We start from the raw sequence: 27,587 nt of genomic DNA, 5'->3' as shown, positions 1-27,587 counted from the left end.
TGGTAACTGTCTAATTTTGGTCTTCTGAGGATACTTTGCTAGTACTGTGGCCAGAGTTATCATTCTTTAGATTGTTTCAGCAAAGGGCATCTTACCCATTTTGAATATCTTCTGCTCTGGGATCCACAAGTACAGTACAAGCTTCAAAACAAAAAAGTGCCAGCCATAGTGGCTGCCCACAGAAAAATTCACTACTGTTCTCTAAGGAACTAAGAACATCTTCCCCCACTCACTATAATCCTGTATGATATGTTAGACCCCTGGTTCCCAACGTGGGGCACCCCCCACCACATACATAGGGGGACAATTTGATTTTTAAGGGGAGCAATTCCGAACATGAGTTAGACCAAGTTAATGGCCTTTTAGGCTTCCTCCACGTGAATATGAGTTCGTTTTTTGAATAATACGAATTATACATTGAGGGGGGGTCAGGATTTTAGAGATGCTTAGGTGGGGCATGGTCAAAAGAAGGTTGGGAACCACTGGGTTAGACTGAGAAAGACTGTGGTTGGCTCAATATAATTAAATGAAAGTCATCACTGAGCAAAGAGCTGAACCCATGCTTCCCTGGTCCCAGTCCAACACTACAAGCAGCGGATCGTGAAAGCTTAATCTGCAACAGTCTTTAAGATTTGTTGTTTTTGCCATATTTCTATTACAGTCGTACCTTGGATCTTGAATGCCTTGGCTCCCAAACTATCAAAACCCGGAAGTGAGTGTCCCGGTTTTTGAACGATTTTTGGAAGCCGAACATCCGACAGGGCTTCTGCGGCTTCTGATGGGCCGCAGGAGCTTCATGCGGCCCATCAGAAGCCGCACTTTGGTTTTCGAACATTTTGGAAGTCAAACAAACTTCCGGAACAGATTCTGTTCAACTTCCAAAGTACAAATGTACTTAATTTTTATCTTATGTTTTAGCAAGTTGGACCTGGAACTGAGAGGCAAATTCAACTCCCAACCCAACCATAAGCACAGAGCAAGTTGTTTAACCCTCACTGATGCAGTATGGATCGTCTTGTCATCCACGCCAATAAATGACGTGTATCGTGAAATATGCTGCTATTCCACACATATAACAAATACAACTGTTGCATACAAGGCTCCGGTGTATCCAGGAGGGCATCTGCATTCTCCAGTCACATGATCACAAGTGGCTCCATTCTGACACTGGCATTTCTGGTGGCAATCATTTCCATATGTCCCTTGGTCACAGTGTTCTTCGCAGCGCCATCCCTTGAATCCAGCAGCACAGTGGCAGGCTCCAGTGATTGGATTGCACAAGGCTCCGTTTTTGCATTGGCAGCGACTACTGCAGTGCGGTCCCCAGTGGTAACTGTCACATGCTGAGTGGAAAGCAGAAAGCAAGGGTGACAAGGGCTCCCTTAATCACTTATTCCCCAATACTTAAATTATTACGACTCAGCAATTTGAAATTAGCAACACGAAAGTGATTTGCTTGCTTTTTCTTTTTTAAAAAAGCCATGTGATTTTTCATTGGATTGATAAATGTTCCCAACGTTGGAAACGTAAGCTTTTGAGTTGTGCATTACTTTTCCTCGAGTATAGGTGCTGGTATAAAAAAGAGGGCTGGGGGGGGGGAGTTGCAATATTTATCCAGTTCATTATTGCAAACCGGTTACTGACATACAGTAAACAGGATTTTTAAATTTATTGGATTCTCCCCAGAAATCCAAACTAAAGGGGTAGAGGAAATAGGGGCTCACATTTTGATGGCAGCAATGCCACGTGGACACACAAAAAAATTTGCATGCATGAGGATTATCAATCCCACAATAAACACCTCTCTGGAAGAACATGTAGAGAGAATCCATGCTTTATTGCAGGAAATATTAACCCAATGAAGATGATCATTTTAAAGCAAATGTTGAGAAATATTCCAAACAAGAAAACTGAAATAAGAACCCATGTCTGTGTACAAGTTTAAATCTAGTTTCTTTGTATTTTCTTGTTGACTCCCCCCCTAGAGATTTTATTGCTAACACTGGTAAAAATTATTCAAAGTTGGGGGCTTTCAGTCTCACTGGTTTAAATGAGAGATTTAAGCATGGACCCTGGAGTCTTTGAGACTAAAATAAACCCTCAATTTTTTGATGTATTGTGATTATTTTTTGCCGCAGTGTAACCTCTAGCAAGGCCTCAAGAGAAACTTTAATACAACTTCAGTATGTTCTATATGCATTGTTCCATTTATTGTTAATTTCAAAATGTTCTGAATCCTATAAAAGGTAGCAGCTCACATGACAAGGGGAATGATGAGTTTCATCATTCCCTACCAAGTCACTGCAACTGTAACAACTTTGATAAATTTTCCCATAAGTGAAAATTTTATCTTGATTACTGCTTTAGTTATTTGGCTGTATTTATCAATATAGGACAGCATATTTGAAATTATTTTTGTGAACTTATTCAAAACTTCTTAAATATTATTATCATTTATTGCATTTATTAAATATCCTGCCCTTCCTCCAGAATGAGACCAGGGCAGCAAACAAATCCACAATCAAAAACAAAAACACACTCTTTTAAACATTCTAAAAACAATTAAAAACATCCAAAAGCAGTTATTCCATCCAGTGATATGGCTCCATTATGCCCTAAGGTGATAGATAATCTGTCAATGTGCACTGTCAATGTGTATTATATCAAATCCATTCTTTCACAGAAAGCTGACATATGAATAGTAAGTACCTCCTAAGATCTCCTATTTGCTCCCTTTCACAAGAAAATATAAAAGGTTTTTTTAAATAAAGAAATAAAAATGGAAGCATTAGAAGTAACCCATAAAAAGGTCATATGGAGTTCACCAAGATTTTGCTAAACATGCGCTCAGAGCATCTGCCTTTTATTTCCATGTTGTTCTGATAACAATAGTATCGTGGCAAAATTCCAGAGCAACTACTTTATGATCATACACACTCAGCCTGCTTAGTGACTGACAGCTATTGTTCTCATTGCCTTCTCCTGAGGCAGAGCAATCAGGCAGAGAACAGACCTACTTTCTTAAAGGAGACACAAAGAACTCAAGACATCTCCTCAGGGTGAAAACTACTCTAGCATAAGGTTTAACCATTCAGACCACGCAAATAAAAAAGGACAGGCGCTTTTAAGGATCATTTCCCGTATGTGATTGGTAACCTAGATATATCATAAGATCACAGATTACCTTGATGTGACCATTTCTTATTGAACAAGATTCTCCTCTAATGGCATTTATAATTTGTAATGTGCAATGGAAATAATTGGATCTATATCCACTATGGCAGATAGTTCCTTACATTAGATAAGGTCTTATAGCATTCATAAATACTTTGAAATGCTTCCTCCCTAGACTGGCCAAGTTTCAAATTCATTTCTGTATTCTACACTGTATGCACACACACTACAATTAGATATTACATTGCTCTCAAAAACTGTGAAAAGTTTTATGGCTTGGAAATTAAAGATTAGTATCTTTAAATAAGATAAATAAATAAAGCCCTTTGAATGGGTCTGGGCAGACAAGAAAATGTTATGTTTACACTTATTCAGTCCTTACATCTCAGAAAGCAAAATGCTCTGAGACATATGTATGCTTGCATTGCGTTTATTAGACAGACTTATGTTCCCCAAAGACCTTAGAAAGACCACCAGACTAATTTTGCTTTACACCTCCTAGCGTATTCAGATTACAGTCCCCCTTCAAGTGGAACAAGACTGTTTCAGCCAGTCTCCCAAGAGAGATTTAAAAATGAACTCCAATGTCTTGGAATGTCTGAACAAACCACCATAGAGAATTGAAGAATTTAAAAGTGACCATCAGACATGGAATAAAATGGACCATTTTCATCCCTGGGGTAGATCTGTACTAGGTATGAACTTGGCCCAGTATCTTTATGTTCGGCATACTTCAGCAGAGGGAAACAATTCTTTTGGCTCATAAAGCCCATCACATATTGTTTTACTGACTGCTGGAAGCAAGATATTTGATGCAAGCCACCAATGGTCATGCAGATGTTTAGAGGGACAGCTTAATCATTCGGAAAGTTACCACAGCAAGTTTATATCACTCCACATTTGCTATGGTATTAACGTAGACCAGACAGAACACAGGCTGGTTTACATAAACTATAGGTCCTGAGCCCATGACATTTTTCAAAATGCCAAACCATGTTCCTGTCTCTTTACTGCTGTTGTTGAGGTGAGTTGTATACTGTGCATGGCCGTATGTCTAAATTTAAACTATTTCAGCTGTAGGATCATCTTTCTGAATAAAGGAATGTAATTTATTGGTTTCCTGGATGCGCGTAGCTCATTGTGATTGTAGACGCCTTTAAAAGATAAAGCAGGTGGCTGCTGGCAAGTTTTCCAGGTCCGTGAACATTCTAGCTATAAGTCATCAATGAATCAGGGCTGCTACTCATATGAATTTTCCCCAACACCAATATCATTTCAGTGTAGGGGAGGAAATACATGCTTAGTATCACTTGAATTGAGAGATACAGCATGAATTTCATTTTCCCATAAGTACATAAGTCAGAAAGGTGCTACACACATTCGTAATACTTATACTTAATATTTGTATCACACTTTGAATGTTCAACAAACTTCACAGACCTAATCTTGTAATTTTTACAGCACAATAAACCTGTAATGATATTATTACAGTGGTACCTTGGTTCTCAAACCCCTTGGGATTCAAACACTTTGGTTCCCAAACGCTGAAAACCCGGAAAACGACATCTGATGTGGCTGTCGGCTATTGTTTCCGGGGCGCCTGCAACAATCAGAAGCTGCGCCTTGGTTTTCGAACATTTCGAAAGTCAAACGGACTTCTGGAATGGATTAAATTTGGAGCTTTTGTTTTTGCTTTTTGTGACTATGTGGAACCCAGTTCAGCTATTGATTGATTGATTGATTGATTGTGTGACTGTGGAAATGGATAAAAGCCCCCCATCCAAACAAAGACTATCATCAGTGTAGGTAAGAAAAGAAAATAATTTTAATTTTTATCATCTACAATACTGTCTTATTTATTTTATAGTACAGTACATTGATTATCGTTTTCATTTTTTGGATCAATGGTCTCATTTGATAGTAAAATTCATGTTAAATTGCTGTTTTAGGGGTTGTTTTTAAAAGTCTGAAACGGATTAATCTGTTTTGCATTACTTTCTATGGGAAAGTGTGCCTTGGTTTTGGAATGCTTTGGTTTTGGAACGGACTTCCGGGATGGATTAAGTTTAAGAACCAAGGTACCACTGTATGTTCATATTGCATATGGGGGCCTAAGGGTGAGAGGGATTATTCTGCCTACAGTACAGAATTAGCGGCTACAATACAGTATGCCAACTCTCATTACAATTATGTACATGCAGAGAAATTATCATGGCATCTTTACAAGCAATAGTTTACTCAACGCCCCACCCCTTCAGAGTCATGTTAACAAATGTCAGATGTGGAGCTGTTCTACATGTTGTCTAGGTATCTTATGTACATAAGGATACCTACCTATTTTTGCAATGCGTGTAAGAAACAGAGCATTCTCTCTTTTTACCTATCTTAATATCTTTGATATCTTAATATCTTTGAAATCAACAGGATTATCAGCGCAGTCCTGTGCATGTGTACTCAGAGCCATACCTTCCAATACAATGCAGCCCAAATCTGAGACACCATCTTTTGGGTACGAATTTCTGCAAGTGTCACATGACCAAAGCAATATCAAAGACCTGAAAAAGTGATCTTGGACCGAAATCGCGCAAGAGCAAGGGGCCCAAAATGGCCGTTGTACTTTCATGGGGGGAAAAGAGTTGTCCCGGTTTTTCTGGGGCAGTAGACGGGTATGAGCTCAACCTCAGTGAATTCAATGTAACTTACTCCCAGGTAAGTATGTACAGAATTGCAGCCTTCTGTTAATTTATATGAATCTATCATTGGACATTTAGTAGTTTCAGAGCATTTCTAACGAGGACAATTGGCAATGTTCAAGTTGAAAGCATGTCCACCCATCAGCTGCGCAAAACTGCTTTTGGGAGCATTGTCGTGGTTGACCATGTAGGAGGCAGGATGAGGTTACTTGATGTGCATACACCTGCATGGTGGCCTGTGTCTGGAGCGTGGCCACAGACCTATAGGCATTTGTTGCACTCCTATGGGCCTCTTGGATAGGTCTTCTCACCACCCTCTGTTCTTGTATAGGATTTCCACTTGCTTTGGGGCTGAGTAGCAATTTTTTGCCCACCTGCAAATTGGCTGAGCTGGACAAGGTGTTTTTGCTTCTACTGCAGTGAATTGGGGGGGGGGTGTCAGTTTGTGGGTGCGGTTAAATAAGTTAATTTGATGGTGTGGTGAATTAGATCACATTCTTAGCAGGGAAGTGTAGGAAAGGTTAAGGTCAACTAAGCGAGCAGATAAGCATCCTTCGGCGCCTTTGAAGGTGAAGGACGTTCTTGGAGGTCAGCTCCTCCTGGGTTGTGAGTACCTTAGCCTGGATATGGAATATTCTTGAGGTTCACCTGCTGCACCTACCTGGAGTTGTGGGGCACACGAGAGGGTGGGGCAGGAAGGCCTCCCAATGTCTGGACTTTGGGGATATGCTTCGTCATGCTGCTTGGAAAGTGTAGGGTTCAGCTTGTCCAAAGCTGAGGTTTAGGGTATCTTCCCATACTTCTCATTTCACCTGCATATATTATTTTTTAAAAATGTGGCCCTATTTCAACCTATCACTTGTGTTGTCCCACCTCTTTGTTCTAGCCTGGTTGCAACCATACACACCAGGTTGCCTTTCTATCTACCTGTCAGGATTCTGATACGGATCTGGCCTGTGGAGTCAAAAAGCCAAGAAACATTATCTACCCAAGTATCATGACTAATGTACAAAAAAGCCTGCATCATTGCTAGGAACAAATAATATTATTGTAGAGGACAAGTAAGTCACGTTGTTTCTTGTCTAATACTGAACGACTTCACAGACTCAGAGAATTGTAGAGTTTGAAGGGACACTATAGGCCATCTAGTTTAAGTCTCTGCAATACAGGAATCACATTTAAAAGGTCTGAGATGACAAGTTGAAGAGATCTGTCAAGAATAGTTACTTGAACTTACAGAAATATGAGCAAAATTGCAGTGGAAAGCTATTATTTAGCACATGTGCTAAAAAAACCTCCATGAATAAAACACTGCTTTATCTCATTACTTCATCTCGTAGCATTTAAAACATTAAAAAGCATATGGAAGCAGCACGGCTGTTAATCTGCTGAAAACAGGCTGTCTTCAAATTAATGACTATCCTCAGGTTACAGACTGTTGGGCAGCGGGTTAATCAGCATATGTACCATAGTGACTCATTGCTGTTCCAAGGTAAGAGACAGGGGAGGCAGAGGAGACAAACAAAACCTAACTTCTATTAAGCTAAGGGTAGCAAATTACAAGTCAAGCTTAAAGGAGGTCAAGAAGGAGCACACTGTAAATGCAAATTTGTCACTTGGGGCGGGGGGAGAGAGAAGCACCACTTAAAGTAACTTCTACAAATTATAACACTATAATGATTTTTAAAACCTCATGGGAAAGATTTCAGAATGCGGCAGCCAAACTGGTGACTGGGAGTGGCTGCCGAGACCATATTACACTGGTCCTTAAAGACCTACATTGGCTCCCAGTACGTTTCTGAGCACAATTCAAAGTGTTGGTGCTGATCTTTAAAGCCCTAAACGGCCTCGGCCCAGTATACCTGAAGCGGCGTCTCCACCCCCATCATTCAGCCTGGACACTGAGGTCCAGGTCCGAGGGCCTTCTGGCGGTTCCCTCACTGCGAGAAGTGAGGTTACAGGGAACCAGGAAGAGGGCCTTCTCAGTATTGGCACCCGTCCTGTGGAATGCCCTCCCATCAGATGTCAAGGAAATAAACATCTATCTGACTTTTAGAAGACATCTGAAGGCAGCCCTGTTTAGGGAAGTTTTTAATGTTTGATGTTTTATTCTATTTTTAGTGTTCTGTTGGGAACCAACCAGAGTGGCTGGGGAAATCCAGCCAGAAGGGCAGGGTATAAATAATAAAATTCTTATTCTTATTCAGACCTAAATGAAAACAAAAAAGAAGTCCATATTATACTTTGGCTTCAGAATTTCTTCCCAGGCAAATTTTCAGAATAGGCCTTGGATTTACATGCTCCTTCTTCTGCTTCTCCCGCCTCCCAATAAACACCACATTTTGACAGCCACGGATATGATGTCCATATTCTTTCCCCCCTGAATTGAAAGAAGGTCTACTAGCTTGGGCCCTACACCCAATCTGTTCTCCAGGAAGAATTTGTGAACTAACGTGTTCAATCTAATTGAATTATATTTTTGCACCAACTGGAAGGGATAGTTCAGATCAAATATTAATTTGGGCTGCCTTTTGGGCATCTATTTTCTATGAACAAAACATGGTGCTGTAAGAACAAATACTCTGAATTATCACAGCCTATAAATTAACACATTATGCTTTTCCAAAATACCCATGAGAACATGCCTCTCAAAAATGAACAATGTGGAACTGCTAATGCTGATGATTTAAAAAAAAATGTAGATACATTTACATGATTGTAGGTGGTGCACAGATCTCATAGCACTTTTCTATAACAGGGGATATTGTTAGAATCCTGAGAATCACAGGGCTGAGATTTTTCATTGGCAAGGCCTTGAAGGAGCTCTTTGATCTAGCCAGGATTTCACGGAAACAGTGGAGTACCTTCACATGCAGAGTGGGTGCGATGCTGCTGCAGTTTGTGTACCATTATCATGTAAATTGTAGTGGCTTTATGTGAGCCCTCCATCGCCTGTCCAACCACCCCAACCAGCATCTCCATGTGGACCCAATCCTACTGCCTGCCCCCAGTGCTCTCATGGGCAGTTGTATGGGGCCAAGAAATGTGAGGAAACAGACTAAAATTGGCAGTGGAAGCTAGTTTCTAGATATCATGATTATGGTAATGTTTCCTAACGAAACCATAAACCGCCTTAAGGAAAACAGTCAATGTTCCTTATTAACTTTAGCTGCTTTGATACCTCATTGTATTCACTGAAAAAATTCAAAAACCTGACATGTTTTTCAGATGCAAGCAAAATACAGTTGTACCTTGACTTTCAAATGCCTTGGGTGCCGAACGTTTTGGCTTCCAGACGATCGAAAAGTGAAAGTGATTGTTCCGCTTTTCGAACATTATTTGGAACCTGAACGTCCAACGTGACTTCCACGGCTTCTGATTGGCTGCAGGAGCTTCCTGCAGCCAATCGGAAGCCACGCCTTGGTTTCCGAACGTTTTGGAAGTCGAACAGACTTCCGGAACCAATTCCATTCGACTTCCAAGGTACGACTGTAATGCTTAAGTATGCAAAATATGCAATCTGTTCATAGTGTTCATGAAAATCATTTGTAAACAATGCTAATTAGGTTCTACTAAAACATACAGATTAGCTGTAGCATTCCAGCTCACACCATTGCATCTCTGTCCAGCTCAAAAAGGGGTCAAGTTGGGAGTTCACTTGCAGGAACGGTGATGGCCAAAAAGCCACTTCCAGCACTCTCCCGAAGGGTGCAATAGTTCTGGGGATGAATGGGAGGAAGATTTATAAGGAATCCCTGCCCATCTCCTTCTCTTCCTCCTCCTCTGGATACAGTAGAAAGGGCAATGGTGAAGGTGAATAGGGTGGGCATTGAGGGACCTAAACAGTTTGGAGCTGGGTGCCATATTCAGGGAGCAGAACCAGGAAGACATCCCCCAAACCTGACCGGAGTGTGGCATGCATAGGTAAGGAGCTGGCATTAAGGCACACCTGCAGGTTAGGCCCACCTAATCACGACAGGTTTAGGAGCCTAAAAAGAGAATTGAGTACCGTATTTTTCGCCCTATAGGACGCACTTCCCCCCTCCAAAAATGAAGGGAAAATCTGTGTGCGTCCTATGGGGCGAATACAGGCTTTCGTTGAAGCTTGGAGAGCGAGAGGGGTCAGTGCACACCGACCCCTCTCGCTCTCCAGGCTTCAGGAAGCTATCAGCAAGCCTGGGGAGCCCGCGGGAGTTCCTGCAGCGCTCCCTAGGCTGCGGATAGCAGCCTGACGCCCGGCGTGCAGGGCGCCCTGAAGCAGAGCGCCACGCGTGCCAGGCAGACATCTGCAGCGTTCCCGCAGGGCTCCCCAGGCTGCGGATAGCAGCCTGCTGTCCGGCGCGCAGGCGCCCTGAAGCAGAGCGTGCCAGGCAGACATCGGCCAGCCCCACAAGCTCGGGGGACCGCGGGGAGGTGCAGCACCGCCATCCCACTGTTCCCCGACCTGGTTTTGGGGGGGAATAAAGGGGGGGGAATTCCTTTATTTCCCCCACCCAAAAAAAAATATTAGGTGCGTCCTATGGGACGGAGCGTCCTATGGGACGAAAAATACGGTATTTCCCACATATGGTTTCATTTCCCCTATGCAGTTCCTAAGTTCTTAATAAAGTGGCCCTAGTTAAAGTCAGGACGCAGGTGGCACTGCGGGTTAAACCACAGAGCCTAGGACTTGCCGATCAGAAGGTCGGCGGTTTGAATCCCTGTGACGGGTAAGCTCCCCTTCCTCGGTCCCTGCTCCTGCCAACCTAGCAGTTCAAAAGCACGCCAAAGTGCATGTAGATAAATAGGCACTGCTTCGGCGGGATGCTAAACGGCATTTCCATGCGCTGCTCTGGTTCGCCAGAAGCGGCTTGGTCATGCTGGCCACATGACCCGGAAGCTGTACACCAGCTCCCTCAGCCAATAAAGCGAGATGAGTGCCGCAACCCCAGAGTTGGCCACGACTGGACCCAATGGTCAGGGGTCCCTTTACCTTTACTTTAGTTAAAGCCATGTTCAACTAAATGTGGTATAGTCCAGTCCATCCAACCTAAGAAGGAGAAGGAAATTTACAAAGTCTCAAAACGAATGACAGCGGCTGGATCCAGACACATCAAAGAAGCGTTTCAGTTTAAAGCGATGTAAATTTTAACAGGGAAAACAGGTTGAGAAAAATGGGACTCCACATTGTCATCTGATGGCACAATATTATATCACACGTACAACACATATAAATCACTTTTTCTTTATCAGCCTAGCTGTGCCAAGTATGAGAGTCCTCCTGAAAATACATCCATCTGAACAGGCCCTTTGTATACCAATTTTTATTTTCCGTGCTTTCTTTCCTAGAACAACCCATTATTTTGGCACATGGCAACAACTTATATGTTCTCCTCCTATTTAAGTACAGTAAAGTGCTTCCCGCTTAATGCTCAGGGAAAATAGGATTTTGAGGTATTACAGGAATGTTGCATTCTGCACCTCAAGTACAGCCCCTTAGAGACACTGTTCTTAAATAATATACAGTATATTATAAGAAAATAAAAACATTTGATTAAATTTTTGTTCACTTTCCCCCCTTAAACATTCAGATCATTTGGGAGCAATATTGCTCTAGTCCTCTGTAGTACATATTCAGCAGATCATGCAAAATATAGAACATTTCACTTACAACAACATCTCAAGTGAAAAAGATGCCTTTGGGACTAAGAATATTGCATTATATAAACACAATTAAAATGCACAGTACTCTAAGCCAATGCCAGTTTACCATCAACAGCAACAAAGGCAAATTATAAATGCTCTCTGAAGCTCAATGACAAATGAAAACTTTATACACAGAAACAATCCCAAGTTACCAAAACTTTCCTCCAGAAAAAAAAACTTTGCTGTAATGTAATAGACATCATGCTTCGGACTTTTGCACATCTGAAGATGCATTTCACATTCTAATCCAACTCTAATGTACACTACTTGAGATCCAGTCTTACACTTTCCTAAACTTGCAGTGCTTGGCAAACTGAGAAGCAAGGAAGTTTGATATTATATAACTGGAAAGTGATACATTGCTTGCAATGATTTATTTATTTTTTTAGTCAGCAGCCTTTGCCTATGAATAATAAATAAAAAAAATTAAAATTATTGTTGTTCCAGAAATAATTGCATATTTTGTAAAGTTCCCCTTCTATTCACTTTCATATGTTACACTGTTGGCTTTCGACCTTCTGGCGTATCTGCCATTTCCCTATTACTGCTGTATATAAAGAAATAATTTGTATTCAGGAATCTAAGCTTCCCCCTCCCCTGTTTCTTTCTTTTCTTTTGTAAAAGCTTTTTGACCAATGAAGTAGAAGAAAAGAGAAAATGTAATGCTCAGAGGTATAAAAACACTTCAATTGTATTTCTTTCAGACACTATATATTTCACAAGACACTTTAAGGCATTTTGGAATATAATACATGGAACTGAAGAATTGTTTAAAGCAAGTTCGGATAGTTCTTTTTGTTATTCATATACTGAAAAACAGGATACACTGGAGAATAATTATGACGACAGGAAACTTAAAACCACAAATATGAATGTGGTTCATCACCGAGATACAATCTGTGGCGGGTTTTCCCCTGCTTAAGTTTCTTATTATCTCACAGTTCTTTATTTAATGGAAGTTAAGGATTGTTGATGCTATACACATACACACAATATCAAGGAAACAGTGAAACCCATGAAGGCTACCTGAATTACTTTTCGTGCTGCTCACAAGGCTGGTGTGGATGACAGTGGGTGGCCTGAACCCCACCACCATTTTTAGAATATGAAAATACACTTCCATACTTATTGTGTATGATTAAACAATATGTCACTGATTAATTGGTTTACCTTCTGATATAAATGAACTGGGGATAATGACTTGCATGTAATATGAATATGCACCAAACAAAACAAATAGTTGTTCCTATATTGAAGGAAAATGAATGATTTCATTGGAAACATAAATGCTATACAGTGGTACCTCGGGTTAAATATGCTTCATGTTACATACGCTTCAGGTTACAGACTCTGCTAACCCAGAAATATTACCTCAGGTTAAGAACTTTGCTTCAGGATGAGAACAGAAATCATGCTCCGGCGGCACAGCAGCAGCAGGAGGCCCCATTAGCTAAAGTGGTGCTTCAGGTTAAGAACAGTTTCAGGTTAAGAACAGACCTCCGGAACGAATTAAGTACTTAAGCCGAGGTACCACTGTATCTCAAATTTAGGTATATTGGGCTTTCTTGTATTTTTTTAAGTTGTCCCTTCCAGTTGAATGCAATCAAACACAGAATTTGTTTTCAGAACTTGAAGATCTGTAAACTTGAACTTGATGCAAAAGGATGGTGTATGTTTTTATAACATACTATGCTTTATAATATATTGTGTTATAAAATATGTCTCTTTGTCTCTTTTTATACAAACGGGTTTTTTCCTTGCAACATTATTTTCTACCCTCTAGCAGATTTTCTTGCAGGTCCTGAGCTTGCCAAGCTTGCCATGTTTAAATGGGGGGGTGGGGTGGAGAGAGATTAAACTCCTTACTCCGATTATTCCACCTATCCTCTGAATGCTGGATTCTCTCCTTCAAGTCAGCTGAAGACTTCCTATCTTGACGTGATATTCAACTAAGTTTACTCAGAGTAGACCCACTGAAATTAATAAACCTGACTAAGAAAGGTCAATTAATTGACCACTAATAATGAAACAAATGTTGTAGATATTTTTCCACATTTATTATGCTATTTTTGTGATATACAAATGACATGATAAAATTTGTCTGTATAACATTATTCTTGTTTATAAAACCCAATATAAAGAATAAGGTCAATTAATTTCAATAAATCTACGCTGGGTAAATGCTAGCCTTGGGTAAAAACCCTTGAAGTTTGAATACTGGGTATTCAAAATGTGAATCTAAAAATTGTGAGTCCTGAGGAACTCAGATTAGGTCCAGGATATATATATATATATATATTACAAGATCTACATAAAATTGTAACCAGTTTACATAAAACTATACAGTATTTTGAGCTTCAGATCAAGGATTAGATAGAAAGGGTTGCAATGACCTTAAGTTAGAGAAATGGGTTGAACATTACCTCATGGCTGAGGTGCTCTATAGTTAGTGCATTCTTTTTATAATGAATATAAATGTAGCCATCTTTCCATTCGTACATCAAAATACTTATTTGCCCTGTCGCATCGGACTCCCATCTAGTCTCCTGCTGCCAAGTCCAGAAGAACAGCAGCATACAGATATGGACAAACCGCCCTGAGATCTGCAGGTATAGGGCAGTATACAATTTTTAATAAAACGCTGAAATATTTGGTTCAAGGGCATGTGATTAATTCTCATTAGACAAGTATTACAACTGTAATTGTAACTCTTTCTGTCCTAGAACCATTTTTTTTAAGGATCTGCTCCACTTCTTACTCAACAGACATTTCCAATAATGGCTCTGGTTCAGTTCTGGTTCAGTTAAAAACAAGATTCAGCTTTGAGTTCAAGTTCAGATTTGGTTTGATTCCCTGGTTATTCTCCTATTGAGTTAGCTGAGTGCATTCCCTGGGTTTGGGATGTCAATTCACTTCAGACTTTCAGGGGCTGATTAAAAACTAAATGCTTCTCTGAGAATCTGGCAGTGTTTGCATCTCATGTGCATATCCCACAGAGATTGTGCCAAGGGATCCTGTTTCTCCTCTCTTCTGCGTCTGCCAGATCCTGTGAGAAACATAACTGTGAGTATGGAACTTGCAAACTTTACAGACATTCCTGATGGGAAATGGCACTGCAGGGAAGCAAGATGATTGTGTCTGTAAAGTTCCATAATAAACGTGTAGATTTCAGAAGTAAAAAGATGTGGAGGGTTTGTTTTTTTGCTTTTGATCTGTCATGTCTGTTTTGTCAACATGAAATATCAAGTTTAAAAAATGTCTTTCCTTTTTCCCCCTTTTTCTTGGCCAAACACTCTCACTAAATCAGGGGAGCAAAGTACAGTGGTACCTTGGTTCTCGAACCCCTTGGTACTCAAACAACTTGGAACCCAAACACTGCAAACCCGGAAGCAAGTGTTCCGGTTTGCGAACTTTTTTTGGAAGCCAAACGTGCTCCGTTTTTAGTGTTAGGCTTCCAATTTGAGTGCCACACTTCCGTTTTGAGTGTTACACTGAGGTCTATCTGTTTTTGCTATTTATTTTGCTTTTTTGTTTTGTTTTTGTGACTGTGGGGAACGTGTTGCATAGTGACAATGAATCACAGGTGAATACTGGGCTATGCTGCTGCCACCCACTAGGGAGGAGCATTCAGGCCTGGGTACAGGAGGGGACCCACTACATCAGCCCTTGGGGGTGATGAGAGCAGTGGAGGCCCAGGTTGGTGCTGCAGAAGCCGTATAACCAAGGGTTGTAAACGGCCTCGGCCCAGTATACCTGAAGGAGCGTCTCCACCCCCATTGTTTAGCCTGGACACTGAGGTCGAGCTCCGAGGGCCTTCTGGGGGTTCCCTCACTGCAAGAAGTGAGGTTACAGGGAAGCAGGCAGAGGGCCTTCTCAGTAGTGGCGCCCGCCCTGTGGAACGCCCTCCCATCAGATATCAAGGAAATAAACAACTATCTGACTTTTAGAAGACATCTGAAGGCAGCCCTGTTTAGGGAAGTTTTTAAAATTTGATGTTATAATGTGTTTTTAATATTCTGTTGGGAGCTGCCCAGAGTGGCTGGGGAAACCCAGCCAGATATGCGGAGTATAATTTTTTAAAAAATAAATAAATAATAATAATAATAATAATAATAATAATAATAATAATAATGTTTTAGAATGCTAAAGTCTGAGTTGGGGAGTAGCCATTGCCTTTTCACCATATAATAATAATCCCCTCACATGATCTGAATGCTTTGAAAAACAAAGCATTTCCTAAGTCAGTTTTATTAAGACTGAGATCCACAGAACTGCTTCCACTGCAGTTCTAACCATCTCCCTTCCCTTCATATTATTTGGAAACAAACAGATCAATCAATACTATTACAGCTTCGTGAACAATTTTCCCCGACGTGACTCTGACAGTGTGCTGTGCTGATTCTGTAGCTGCAAGGGATAGCTTCAACTTGTTTTGTGTCCAGTTCAAATGACAGCGATCTGTCTACAGTATTCACTCAATAATCCTTTAATTTAGTTCCAATGAATGCCAAGCCTCTTGCTGAAAAGAGAATATTTTGTAGGTGTATATCCCATTACATAATGTAACGTGTCTTTTCCACCCCTTCATCCATTTTCATCAAAATACACTTCAGGCAATACAAACACTCACTATTATGGCAACATGTTTGCCAAAGATAGATCAGACAGAAACAAAAACAAAAAAGCCTAAAGTATCACTTTTCATCTATGATAATTTCTGGAGAATGCTATGGCATGTCATATTCTGACGTCTCTGCTAAATCTTTGACTCAGAGTGGATATCTCATACTTTGTGAATATGAAACTACTGCAATTACCATTTCAAAACAAAGGCAAAGGAGAAAATTGTGTGCTTGGAGTTGCTTAGGGGAAATTGTGAACGGTGTAGGAGAGGCAATGTTTGGAAGCAGCAGAAAGGTCATTGTATAGCGAGATGTTTGCTGACCTAAGAAAAAACACATAATGTGTAAAGCAGGGATGCAGGCGTAACAGATAAGAGATTAGAAATCATTTTATAATGAGAGACTAGGAAAGCAAAATACATCAGGTGGCTCTCTGCTAGGACTAATGAAATACAAGGCTCTGGTGTTGCAGTGAAAAGAGGTGAACAGCCCCGGCAGATGCATCTTGCAAAAATAGTGCACTAGAGTGTGTTTATACTGGGCTGTCCACACATCAATCAACATTATTAGTTGTTTGGTGATTATTTTGCTTACTATATTGTTGTTGGAGGGGCAATTTTGCACTACAAAATTTTGCAGTATGTGATATGACATGTCACATAATTTCAGCAGGAAGCTACAGGACATTCACTGACTGGGAATGAAGCAGTATGTTCACTCTGAAACTTTTGCAGGTCCAAACAGTATTGAAAGCGGAATCATATATTACCACCCTGATACTATCGTGAGCACAAATCATAATTGCACAATAAAAATGACGTCTGGAGGGACCCTCAATGAGAAAGCAGCAATTTTGTTGCACGATGCATCATTCATTATTGTAAGCTACCTCATGTTATCTATCAGTCACAACAAGCATTTTTTTTTACCTTACCCCACTTCAACACAAGGAAGTGTTTTCCATAGTGGGGGGGTTGGTGGAAGGCAGTAGGGAGTTTTGTTTTACCTTTATCCTCTACATAGCTGCAACCTACGTAAGAGCTCAGCTTTAATTACGCTTCATGCTATCTGTTAGGGCTCATCCAGACTCCCTTTGGTGCTGCGTTCTTAAGCAAAGGTCCAAGCTTTAAAGCACTGTGTCCGAGCACTTTATTTTGGCCCCACAAAACCTGCTTTTTGCCAGTTAATAGGAGCAAGCAGCAACCCATGGAAAACTCGAATCACCATTTGAAATATACTCAGAGTCGAGTGTGGGTTTCATGCTCTTTATTCAGCTCAGAGTAGTGAGGAATGGAAGTTCCCCCGAAATGTCTGCTTTATATAAATTATTTACACAATGGGCCCCACGTGATTGGCTAATTCTGGGATTATCCTGTAGGCCCATCAGGTTGCGGATTCACTTCCACCCGGAGTTGGATTGGGTGGCTCCTGCGGACCAATCAGACTGCTGCATTCTGGATCCTATTGTTCTAGGACCAATCAGACTGCTGCATTCTGAATCCTATTGTTCTAGGGCCAATCAGACTGCTGCATTTTGGATCCTATTCAACTCAGTACATAACACCATTCGTTCCAATTCAGCATTATAAAGCGGGTTTTCGTAAAGAAAGTGCCAGAGCAAAAAGAAGAAGAAAAAAGCTGTATCATTTCCTTAGCTGCAAGGGTACAAAAAATCAGAAGGTCTACAATAAGAGTTTCAGACATGTTGCATATCAGCTGCATAGTAAATAAAGATTTCATTAACAGAGCAATCCTAACCCCAATCCTCTGTGGCGAAGTGACAGAGGATACTCTCTGCATCTACCAAAAGTGCAGGTGGGTGAAAGCAATTGCCAGCAATAATCCTGAAACATGGAGATTAGCCTAAACCTAATCTGGGACTTCCATTTGGAGAAGCCTAGAGCTGGTGCAGCAAACATCAGCAATTTTTACTACCACCATCTTCCATCCTGACCAGCATAACTAGAGAGCTATGGATCTGGTGAGGCTCCACCACCCTGCCCAGTTTTGCTGCACCAGAACTGCAGCCTAAGGAAGTAGTGCGCTATTTTTACTAAACCGAAACTGGGATTAAGGACCATACTACAGATTATGTGAGAGATCTGTAATTGGAATTCCTGATTTATGTACGTTTTCAAAAACCAAAATACAGCTGCTGGGCTGGGACTGCCAATTTGTTGGGTGTGGGAGGGTGCGTGTTGGGAGATATTATGATGAACTGAGCACAGTATATGAATCATTTGGCCCTAACTCCTGGTACTTTTAAAGAGAACTCTGCTGAACTCAAAATTGATGTGACTTCACTTGCTATCCAGTAACTGAGAAAATGATCATCTACAAGACCGATAAGCAACAAAATACAAACTAGATGTAAAGAAAAAAGTGTGTGTGTATGTGTTTGTGTGCTTAAAATCAAAGTTTGCTTTCTGACATGTTAAAAAGTTGTGTATGATGGTGATGATTAGTTGGATTATAGCTACGTATCATGGAAACAGATATTAGGAATACCTATGATAGTTATAGGGTTCTAACAGATTAGACATGTTCAAAATCACATTGTTAATATGTTTGAAAAAGAAAAGTTGTAGCTATTCTTGTATAAGTAGCAGGTCTTTTATTTATCTCCCCAAAATATGTTTGACTTAAAAGAATATACGTGGAAGCAGCTGCTCCAACAATTTCTGAATGGCTTAAAGCACAATATACAATTGAATTTATAAACAAAGCAACACATTTTTATACACTGTGATGATAAGAAAATAAGTTTGATGAAAAAAGGATTATATTTGCCATGTATTGGAACAAGTATTAGGATAATAATGTTCAGTCTTGCTTGACAGAACACGTCGCCTAGTTATTTTTTAAAAAATCTTAAAGGAAGTTTTAATATGCTATGTATGCATTGAACCAATTACAGATGGACAGAGTAGATGTCCACACACCTTCTCCCAGGATCACTCATTCGTTTATTTGGTGAGAATCCTACTACCACTTCACAATGAAAAGCTCTATTTGTCAACACAGATGAGAAAATCACACATGCCTTACAGCTCAGATAATAACAAACAGCATAGCTCAAATTATGCAAGCTAAAAGCGTTGCTTCGTTTTGACTATGGCCAATTTGATTTGCAGCAGGGCAATCCAATAAAAGCAGCATCTCATTCTTCTTTTGTCTGCTAGGGGAACATGGAGGCATGCCAGAAAGCCCAGGCTGCTTCTCCCCAAACCCTGCCTCAACTGCGTGTGAACAAAATGCCTTTTTCTTTCCTAATCTGTCCTTGAAGTATAATTTTTCTGAAGGTTTTTTTTTTTAAGCACCAAGTTAGTTGCAATTCGTATGCAAAAACTTTTTACAGGGGATCACTAACATCCCAGGGGATCTATCAATTCAAGGTACAGGCTCGGCAACAAGGGCTCTTTCACATGACTTCTGTTGCACAGAGACAAGAACACAGTATCTGCACTGTTGAACCCGATGACATTAGCAGCAAGTGGCAAAAGAACAGAGAGAAAGCAGGGACAGAAGAAAGAGCTTTAGCACCAGCACAAATGAAAGGAAGAAGAAAATAGTTATGGAGAACATAGCAACAAGACTTCGTTCCTCAAAATGCAATCAGTGGATAATTGAATTTGGTTAAATTGTTATGCTTTCTTCTGTATTAGAAAAGCAAAGGAAAAAGAACGAAAGCCCCATTTTGCAGGTATACATAGGCATATTCTACTGAGTTTCACCTGCAGTTTTAATAATATTTGAAGGAACAGTAAAAATGTCTCCAAGAAAACAGCATGAAAGAAATGCACATGAGAACCCACACTTGTGTTTTCCTCTAGACCTCCAGGGAGCCAGAACAAACAAACTGCTACCCTTTTACTAGAATAACACAGATCTCCCCACATTCTAAATACCTTCCTGAGAGCATATTTTAGGATTGGCCCACTAGCCGATTGTGCCTTGTTTGGGGATAGTTTCATATACTGACTGTTGCTAGAGTGGTTGAGTTGCATCCAACACTAGTTGCACTCAGAGGAGACCCATTAAAATTAATCGGCATGGCAAATGTAGGTTCATTAATTTCAATGGTCCCACTTCACATAAAACTCAAATACAATTTAGTGCCATAATTGGCCTGTTATTGTCCTGCTTGGAGCAAGCACATTGAGTTAAAGTAATAAGGCAACAAGCTCATCACACTCACGGGTTAAGTGATAAGATAATAAGAAGGATGATCAATTAATGCCAGTTTTTGGTCTTTTGACTGTCAAGTATGAATCACAAGAATTTATGTAAATAACAACGTGAATTCACCTAGTGATACTCAAGTTAAAGTGAAATAGCTGTGTTTACTCATTTCTTTTTTTTCTTGTATCACCATAACAAAACTAAATCTGTGTCCTTGCTATATTTATCTATGTTACTTAGTAGTTTCAGTATACAAGAATGTAGCATTTTACACAGTGAGTTTAACAAACAAAAGTGCAAAAAAATTCATTGATAAATTAGATCTGAAACATGAGAAATTGGTTGCCATTTCACCCAAAGAGGATCCTTTATCTTGCTCCAATATTTTTTTTGCCAGTTCACATTTCTATCACATGGGGGGGGGCACCCTTCTTTTTATATTTCCAACGTATGTCTAGATAGTTTTTATTTATTCTATGCATTTTTCAGGGGTGATGTGACATCTGGACAAGAATTTAAAGCAGTTCTCTTTTATGCCCATATTCAAGGAGAACTTACCGTACATGCATTTAACGAAAGCTTTCCCCACACATCAACTTAATATTTTCTCCAATATTTTGGGCCCATTTTACCATGTAGTCTTTAACTCTGTGTCATTTTTAATAATTGATGGATTTTCCCCAAAATACGTTTGTTTTTATTCTTAACGTCCAAAACTCTGTAGTATCTCTTATTTGTCCATCAGTTGTACTAAAATACTACACACAATAATTTTGAAAATATTTGAACTGTGGTTAATCTCCCCCTTGCATCTTTCTTTTGGCTTCTAAATATGAAACCATATTCTCCTGAATTTATTAGATGTTTGAAAGGGTATGGTTGTTCAAACTATTTTGTTGCAATAGCAGCTTTTCATATCATCTGTTCAAGTGCTAAAAGCCACGTCCTGTGTGCCAGGAAACAAATTAATGTAGGGTTTTATCTGCTGACATTTGGCACTTCCTAATTTAATATAGAGAAAACAGAGAAACAATCATACACAAAGAGATCCTATACCTTCATGTAAATCAGAGCTAACTTTTCAGACAGGCACTGGGGATTCCTGGCACAAGATTTTAAAATCTCCCTGCAAAGAAGGGGAACAGAACAGACAGAGCCACAGACAGACAGTAGCAGATGTAGACTTACCACTGGAACAGTTGGGTCCACCCCAGCCAGGCTCGCACTGACAGGTGTTTGGAGCAATACAGCGACCATGGATACATTTATCAGCACAGTGAGCTGTCAGAGAAAGAGGGAAATCATCAAAGAAAGAAAGAATATAAATACTGATTTTTTTAAAACCACCTACTTTCCATAATCCAGCTGTTTTATACTGTCTCTGGTTTCTCCTAAAAAACAAAGACTTATTTAGCATATTTAAAGTTTTTAATAACTTCCCCACATTTACTGGGTGTTTAATATCCTTGGATTGTCCTCTCTAGTTTCAGAATTTTGGAAGGAATTTCACCATGGCTGCTTCAACTTTATACATCTATCCAGATAGGAAAAAGCAGCTCTTGTCCTTTAGTGACTCTATATTAGCAACTGCGTGCAGGAGGAAAGGTGTTTGACAGAGCAATCGTAACCAGGTCAGGGAGGAGAAGAATTGGGGAGTCACACCCACATCTGACTTCTGCTGGTAAGGATGAAAAATAAGGACAGGTTTTTTTGTCCATCTTTGCTGTGCCAGCTCCATTGGATGATCCACATGGCTTCTAATTCCACAGATTCATAGCCTCTGGCCCCTTGCTCCCACAGTGCCCTATTTCTGAGCTTTTATCCATTCAGGCCTCTGCCACAGGAGAGCCCCCCTGCCATCTCTAGAAGCATTCATCTTCTCCGGTGATGATTAAGCTGCATCATAATTACCCTCCCCTTCTGTTCCTGCTCTCTTGTTTTATCTCTCTCTTTTTTGTGTGTCACATACGCGGGTGATATACACCATTTATTTGGCAACCATTTATTGGTCTTTTCTTAATTTTACCAGTAAGTCTCATATTTTTGCAGTCATGATCATCGGTGAATATGATAGCCTGTGGCTACTGCATTCAGAGGTAAAAGCAAGAGAAGAGAAAATATATATATACAACAGCTTCTCTTACAACATTGAAAAAAAGATTCCAGTGGTGTAAAGAATGAAAAGGGTGGCATTGATTGCTATCAGATTTTCCTACAGGGCAGGTGAGTTCAACATTTCCCCTAACACTTGTATCTGTTGAACATCCTTACTATGGGTCTCTACAATTAATCCCTGGTTCTAAAGTCACAATCAGCATTGCAGATAATGTTGCAGTCCAAAAAATAACAAATACAGTGGTACCTTGGGTTACATATGCTTAAGGTTACAGACGCTTCAGGTTACAGACTCCGCTAACCCAGAAATAGTACCTCGGGTTAAGAACTTTGCTTCAGGATGAGAACAGAAATCGTGCTCCGGCGGCATGGCAGCAGCGGGAGGCCCCATTAGTTAAAGTGGTGCTTCAGGTTAAGAACAGTGTCAGGTTAAGAACAGACCTCCGGAACAAATTAAGTACTTAACCCGAGGTACCACTGTAGATGTAAGGGATAGAGCCCCTACTCTCAACACTTTACCCTGTATAAGGTGTTAAAAGGGCAATTATCCATTGAATAAGGTAAAGGTAAAGGTACCCCTGCCCGTATGGGCCAGTCTTGACAGACTCTAGGGTTGTGCGCCCATCTCACTCTAGAGGCCGGGGGCCAGCGCTGTCCGGAGACACTTCCGGGTCACGTGGCCAGCGTGACATCGCTGCTCTGGCGAGCCAGAGCCGCACACGGAAACGCCGTTTACCTTCCCGCTAGTAAGCGGTCCCTATTTATCTACTTGCACCCGGGAGTGCTTTCGAACTGCTAGGTTGGCAGGCGCTGGGACCGAACAACAGGAGCGCACCCCGCTGCAGGGATTCGAACTGCCAACCTTTCGATCGGCAAGCCCTAGGCGCTGAGGCTTTTTACCCACAGCGCCACCCACGTCCCTATCCATTGAATACAAGTACCTAAAAACTGACATGAACATATGTGAGAAACAGTAGATAGAACCCTCCCTTTTCCCTGGGTCATTATCCCCTCTTCCTGTTGTCCTCCCTGTTGTGCTTTCCCTCTTGCTTCCTACCACAGCATTCCATGACATTTTTTGTAAAATGGTGCCAATCTGCATATTAAGCATGCTTCTAAGGCCATGGCATTCTGAAGAGTTTTGATTAAAACAAGATTAAATTTTGGTCTTCATATGCTAGGAAACATTAAAAAAATAATAGCACAGCTGCTAGGGAGATATGTCACACACTAGAAGCAGCTGTAAGAATATTTATGTTTGGACTGAGTTCAAAGACTTGCAGAGTTTTAGGAAGGTATAAGGGGATGTGTTTGTATCATGGCTTGCCAAGAAATTTTAAGAGCAGATGCAGGAAAATGTTGAAGTACAAAGCCTAGTGTACCTTGCAATGCAATGCTACACAATTACCCGAAGGTATATCTTAATACATTCAGTGGGGCTTGCTCCCAGGTGTGTGGTTAGAGGACTGAAGCCTTAAAGTCCAGTTTTCTATTAGGAATACAAGGAGCTGCAGCATCAGGAGGCTAGCCTGACCTGCGTTATCTAACTGCCTGTAATAACATAATAAAGTGGTTTTCTCAAAGCGACTGGAAAATTACTGCTAGGCATAGAACAATGTTATAAACATTATTATTGCAACTCTTGACGGGAAACCAGAATCTGCCTTTTTCTGCATCCGATCATTTTTGTAAATCTATAGAAAAATATCTTGTGTTGGGCAAGTGTTGTGTCTTCAGGAACTTGGGAAGAGGTTTCTTTCTATTGCTGCTATTGGATAGCTTTAGCATAATTAGGAATAAAAAGTTTTGTGTCTCTTGTGTAGGAAATGTATGTTTTTAGTGCATTCTGCAATTTCCTGAAGACATTGGGGATAGAATTTGAGACTGTTAGTATGGTGCTCTAAAGCCCGTCCACCTATAAACATCTGTCAGATACAGATGTTACGAAGTATTCCCTTCTCAAAGGAGAACATGTCAATATCAATTCTTTAATGCTAAAAGTGTGCAGAAATTAATTTATTTGCAGATTATATTTTCTTCTGCAGGTAACAATGGCTTTAGACTTGCATTTGTATAGACAGCATGTTCTGTTTTGCTGATACTACTGGGTAATGCCGGATAGTTTGCCATTTGAACAGAAAATCCTAATACCTACTTAAGGGGGCCTGTATGAGAGGGGGGGAGTGTGGAATTGGTATCTCCTATAGAATACTGAGTGAATTACAGTGGTATCTTGATTCTCAAATGCCTTGGTTCTCAAGCGCCTTGGTTCCCAAAGTGTTCTGGTTTTCAAATGATTTTCAGAAGTTGAACATCCAATGCAGCTGTTGGCTATTGTTTCCAGGGCGCCTGCACCAATCAGAAGCTGCGCCTTGGTTTTTGAACATTTCGGAAGTCAAACAGACTTCCGAAACGGATTAAGTTTGGCGCTTTTGTTTTTGCTATTTATTTTGTTTTTTGTTTTGTTTTTTAGGCTTTTTCAGTTAATTTGTTTTTGTGACTGTGTGGAACCCAGTTCAGCTACTAATTCACTGATTGTGTGACTGAGGAAAATGATAAAAGCCATCCATCCAAACAATGACTATCATCAGTGCAGGTAAGAAAAAATATTTTTAATTTTTATCATCTACAATACTGTCTTATTTATTTTATAGTACAATACACAGTGTTTCTGTACGCTGCTCTGGTTTGCCAGAAGCGGCTTAGTCGTGCTGACCACATGACCTGGAAGTTGTCTGCGGACAAACACCAGCTCCCTCGGCCAACAGAGTGAGATGAGTGCACAACCCCAGATTCATCCGCAACTGGACCTAACGATCAGGGGTACCTTTACCTTTACAATGATTACTGCTTTCATTTTATGGATCAATGGTCTTGTTAGATAGTAAAATTTGTGTTAAATTGCTGTTTTAGGGGTTGTTTTTAAAAGTCTGCAACGGATTAATCCATTTTGCATTACTTCCTATGGAACGCTTTGGCTTTGGAACGGACTTCCGGAACGGATTAAGTTTGAGAACCAAGGTACCACTGTATAAGAAGAATAAAAGGCAGCAGCAGTAGGGCAGTGGCTTCAACTAGTCACTCTTTGGTTACTTTCTAGTTGAAAGGATCTTTGAGCCAAATATAATCATTTAAAACATCCACAAGAAGTTGTAATTTTCTTCAATACCAGCTATTGCCAGGGAAAACATAAAATAAACCACTCTGTTTTTATTTACAAGACCAACATGAAAAGTTGGCACTAGAAAAAAGGAAACAAACAATAAATGTTATTATCTATGTGTTCATTCTATATGTTTTCTGCTTCTTTTGCTACTATCAGGGCACATGGGCAAATACAGCTGGAGAAAGTTTATTCCCCAGGGAAGCTCATTATCCAAATCAAGTATGTGCAGTGAGATGACAACATTTGGAGTCATCTCAGTCCATCCCAGAGAGCAGGACAGAAAGACAAGCCAGAAGCCAGCAACAAAAATTCCATGTGCACCCAGGAAATAAAGTGAGTTTTGTTTTATTTTTTGAAATGGCAAGCGGATGGAAGCATCAGGGAGGATGGACCTTGAGAATAATCCCTTTATTGTCATGTCACTCTCAAGGCCAATGTTCATGGAATCTCAGACATTCATCTCCATCCCTTCCTCTGCAGGAAGAGACCACATTTTTGTTCCCTTTTGCCTGAGAAAGCCACTGTCCACTTTTAATCTTGCACACAAGGATCTTCCTGGCTGACTGACAGCTGAAGAAATAATCAGTGGCTCTTCTAATCCTGGCACCAGAGATGCTAGACAGGAACTTACAACTGCCAACTGGAGCTGTCGGTCGAAGAGTTATGCATCCATCAGCATTGGCACTTACAACGAAAAGGAATTCAGAGAGGGTGAATTAAAATACAGCCTTTTCAATTACTATCAAATCTTCTTGTTGAAGTCAAGACAGACAGACGTGCAGGCCCCTAAGACACCTGCACAGGAAGGTCTACTATGGACTGAAGTTTGGATTAATGTAGCAGTAACCAATTGGTGTCACTCCATCAGGCACAATGCTTTTTGGGCTCCATAAAGAAATGATCCTACAGCTATATGAAAGCATACTGATAACTCCAACACAATAATGTTAGACCTGTTTTTCTGACTCCTTTTCTGTTTTCACTTAAGAATCTCAACTATGTGCTGAGAATCTTTTTTTAAAAAATGTTGTAGTTAAATACACACTAAGGCTATAATCCAATAAAGACTTAATTGTAGCAAGCCTCTTTAGAACTGAACATTTATATGATTACTAGCTTTAAAAAAAGTATACCAAACTAAATGAATTCTAGAATTACTTTCAAAGATGGGAAGCACTGACGATTAAGTGCTCTGTGATACTTCCTTTGCTACCTGAGGACAAACAACTGCTGTCATCCAGTATATAATCCAAACAATACATTTTATCTGAATTCTATTAGGTATTAGCAGTTGTAATTGAATCCCTAATTAACACATACTTTTCAGCTCTGCAAAGTTAATATTCTTTTCAGATATGAGTGCCTGTACTGCAATGATACACTACATTAGCCCTTAAACCAAAGAAGATATTGGACATGAAAAATAGAAAATTTTGACAACGAAACACTTTTCTCTCCAAAGCTCCATCAGGGTTCACACATGAGCTTCATTTTCTCTTGCATGTTAGAGGCAACTCCAAACATGCAAATCACATTACTTTGTGTGCACTGGTGCTCTCAGACATGGAAAAGTCTGCCTGAAGAGGTTATTTGTATGAAAGATATAGACTATTCTGCCAAGACAGAGGTCAACCTGCTTACCAGATTTTAATGTTCAACTACTGAAGGCCCACTTCTTATTATCTGGCCATTATTGGAATCATCTGAAAAATAAATATTTGGAATTGCCAGCTGCCCTTGCGGGGCAATAAAGTGAGAAGGGGAAAGATTGTCATTTACAAGAAACAATTGGAAAGCAATGATGGAGGCTGAGGGCATTTAGCAGAACCATACAAATATCAGTACTGCGACTACTATCTATTCAATTTCTTACCTGCCCTTTATCTTACAGTCCCAAGGCAGGTTCAACAATTTGAAATCAAATTTTTAAAACAGTTTAAAACAAATTAT

General features: G+C 40.3%; 1 protein-coding gene across 2 annotated transcripts in view; it reads right to left on the bottom strand.

Annotated features, from left to right (window-relative positions):
• MEGF10 (multiple EGF like domains 10) overlaps positions 1-27,587 on the bottom strand; it is a 114,066-nt gene that overhangs the window by 51,479 nt on the left and 35,000 nt on the right. For both annotated transcript variants that reach the window (XM_053407941.1, XM_053407940.1), the window contains exons 5-6: positions 21,545-21,637; positions 1,097-1,343 (exon numbers count right to left, since the gene is read on the bottom strand). In XM_053407941.1, coding sequence (XP_053263916.1) covers positions 1,097-1,343; positions 21,545-21,637 — 340 coding nt within the window. The remainder of the gene's footprint in view (positions 1-1,096; positions 1,344-21,544; positions 21,638-27,587) is intronic.

Source organism: Podarcis raffonei, chromosome 11, assembly GCF_027172205.1.
Source record: "Podarcis raffonei isolate rPodRaf1 chromosome 11, rPodRaf1.pri, whole genome shotgun sequence".
In the NCBI taxonomy this organism is placed as follows: Eukaryota; Metazoa; Chordata; class Lepidosauria; order Squamata; family Lacertidae; genus Podarcis; species Podarcis raffonei.
Note: the sequence above shows the minus strand (reverse complement) of the source record. Positions and strands in the feature narration are given on the sequence as shown.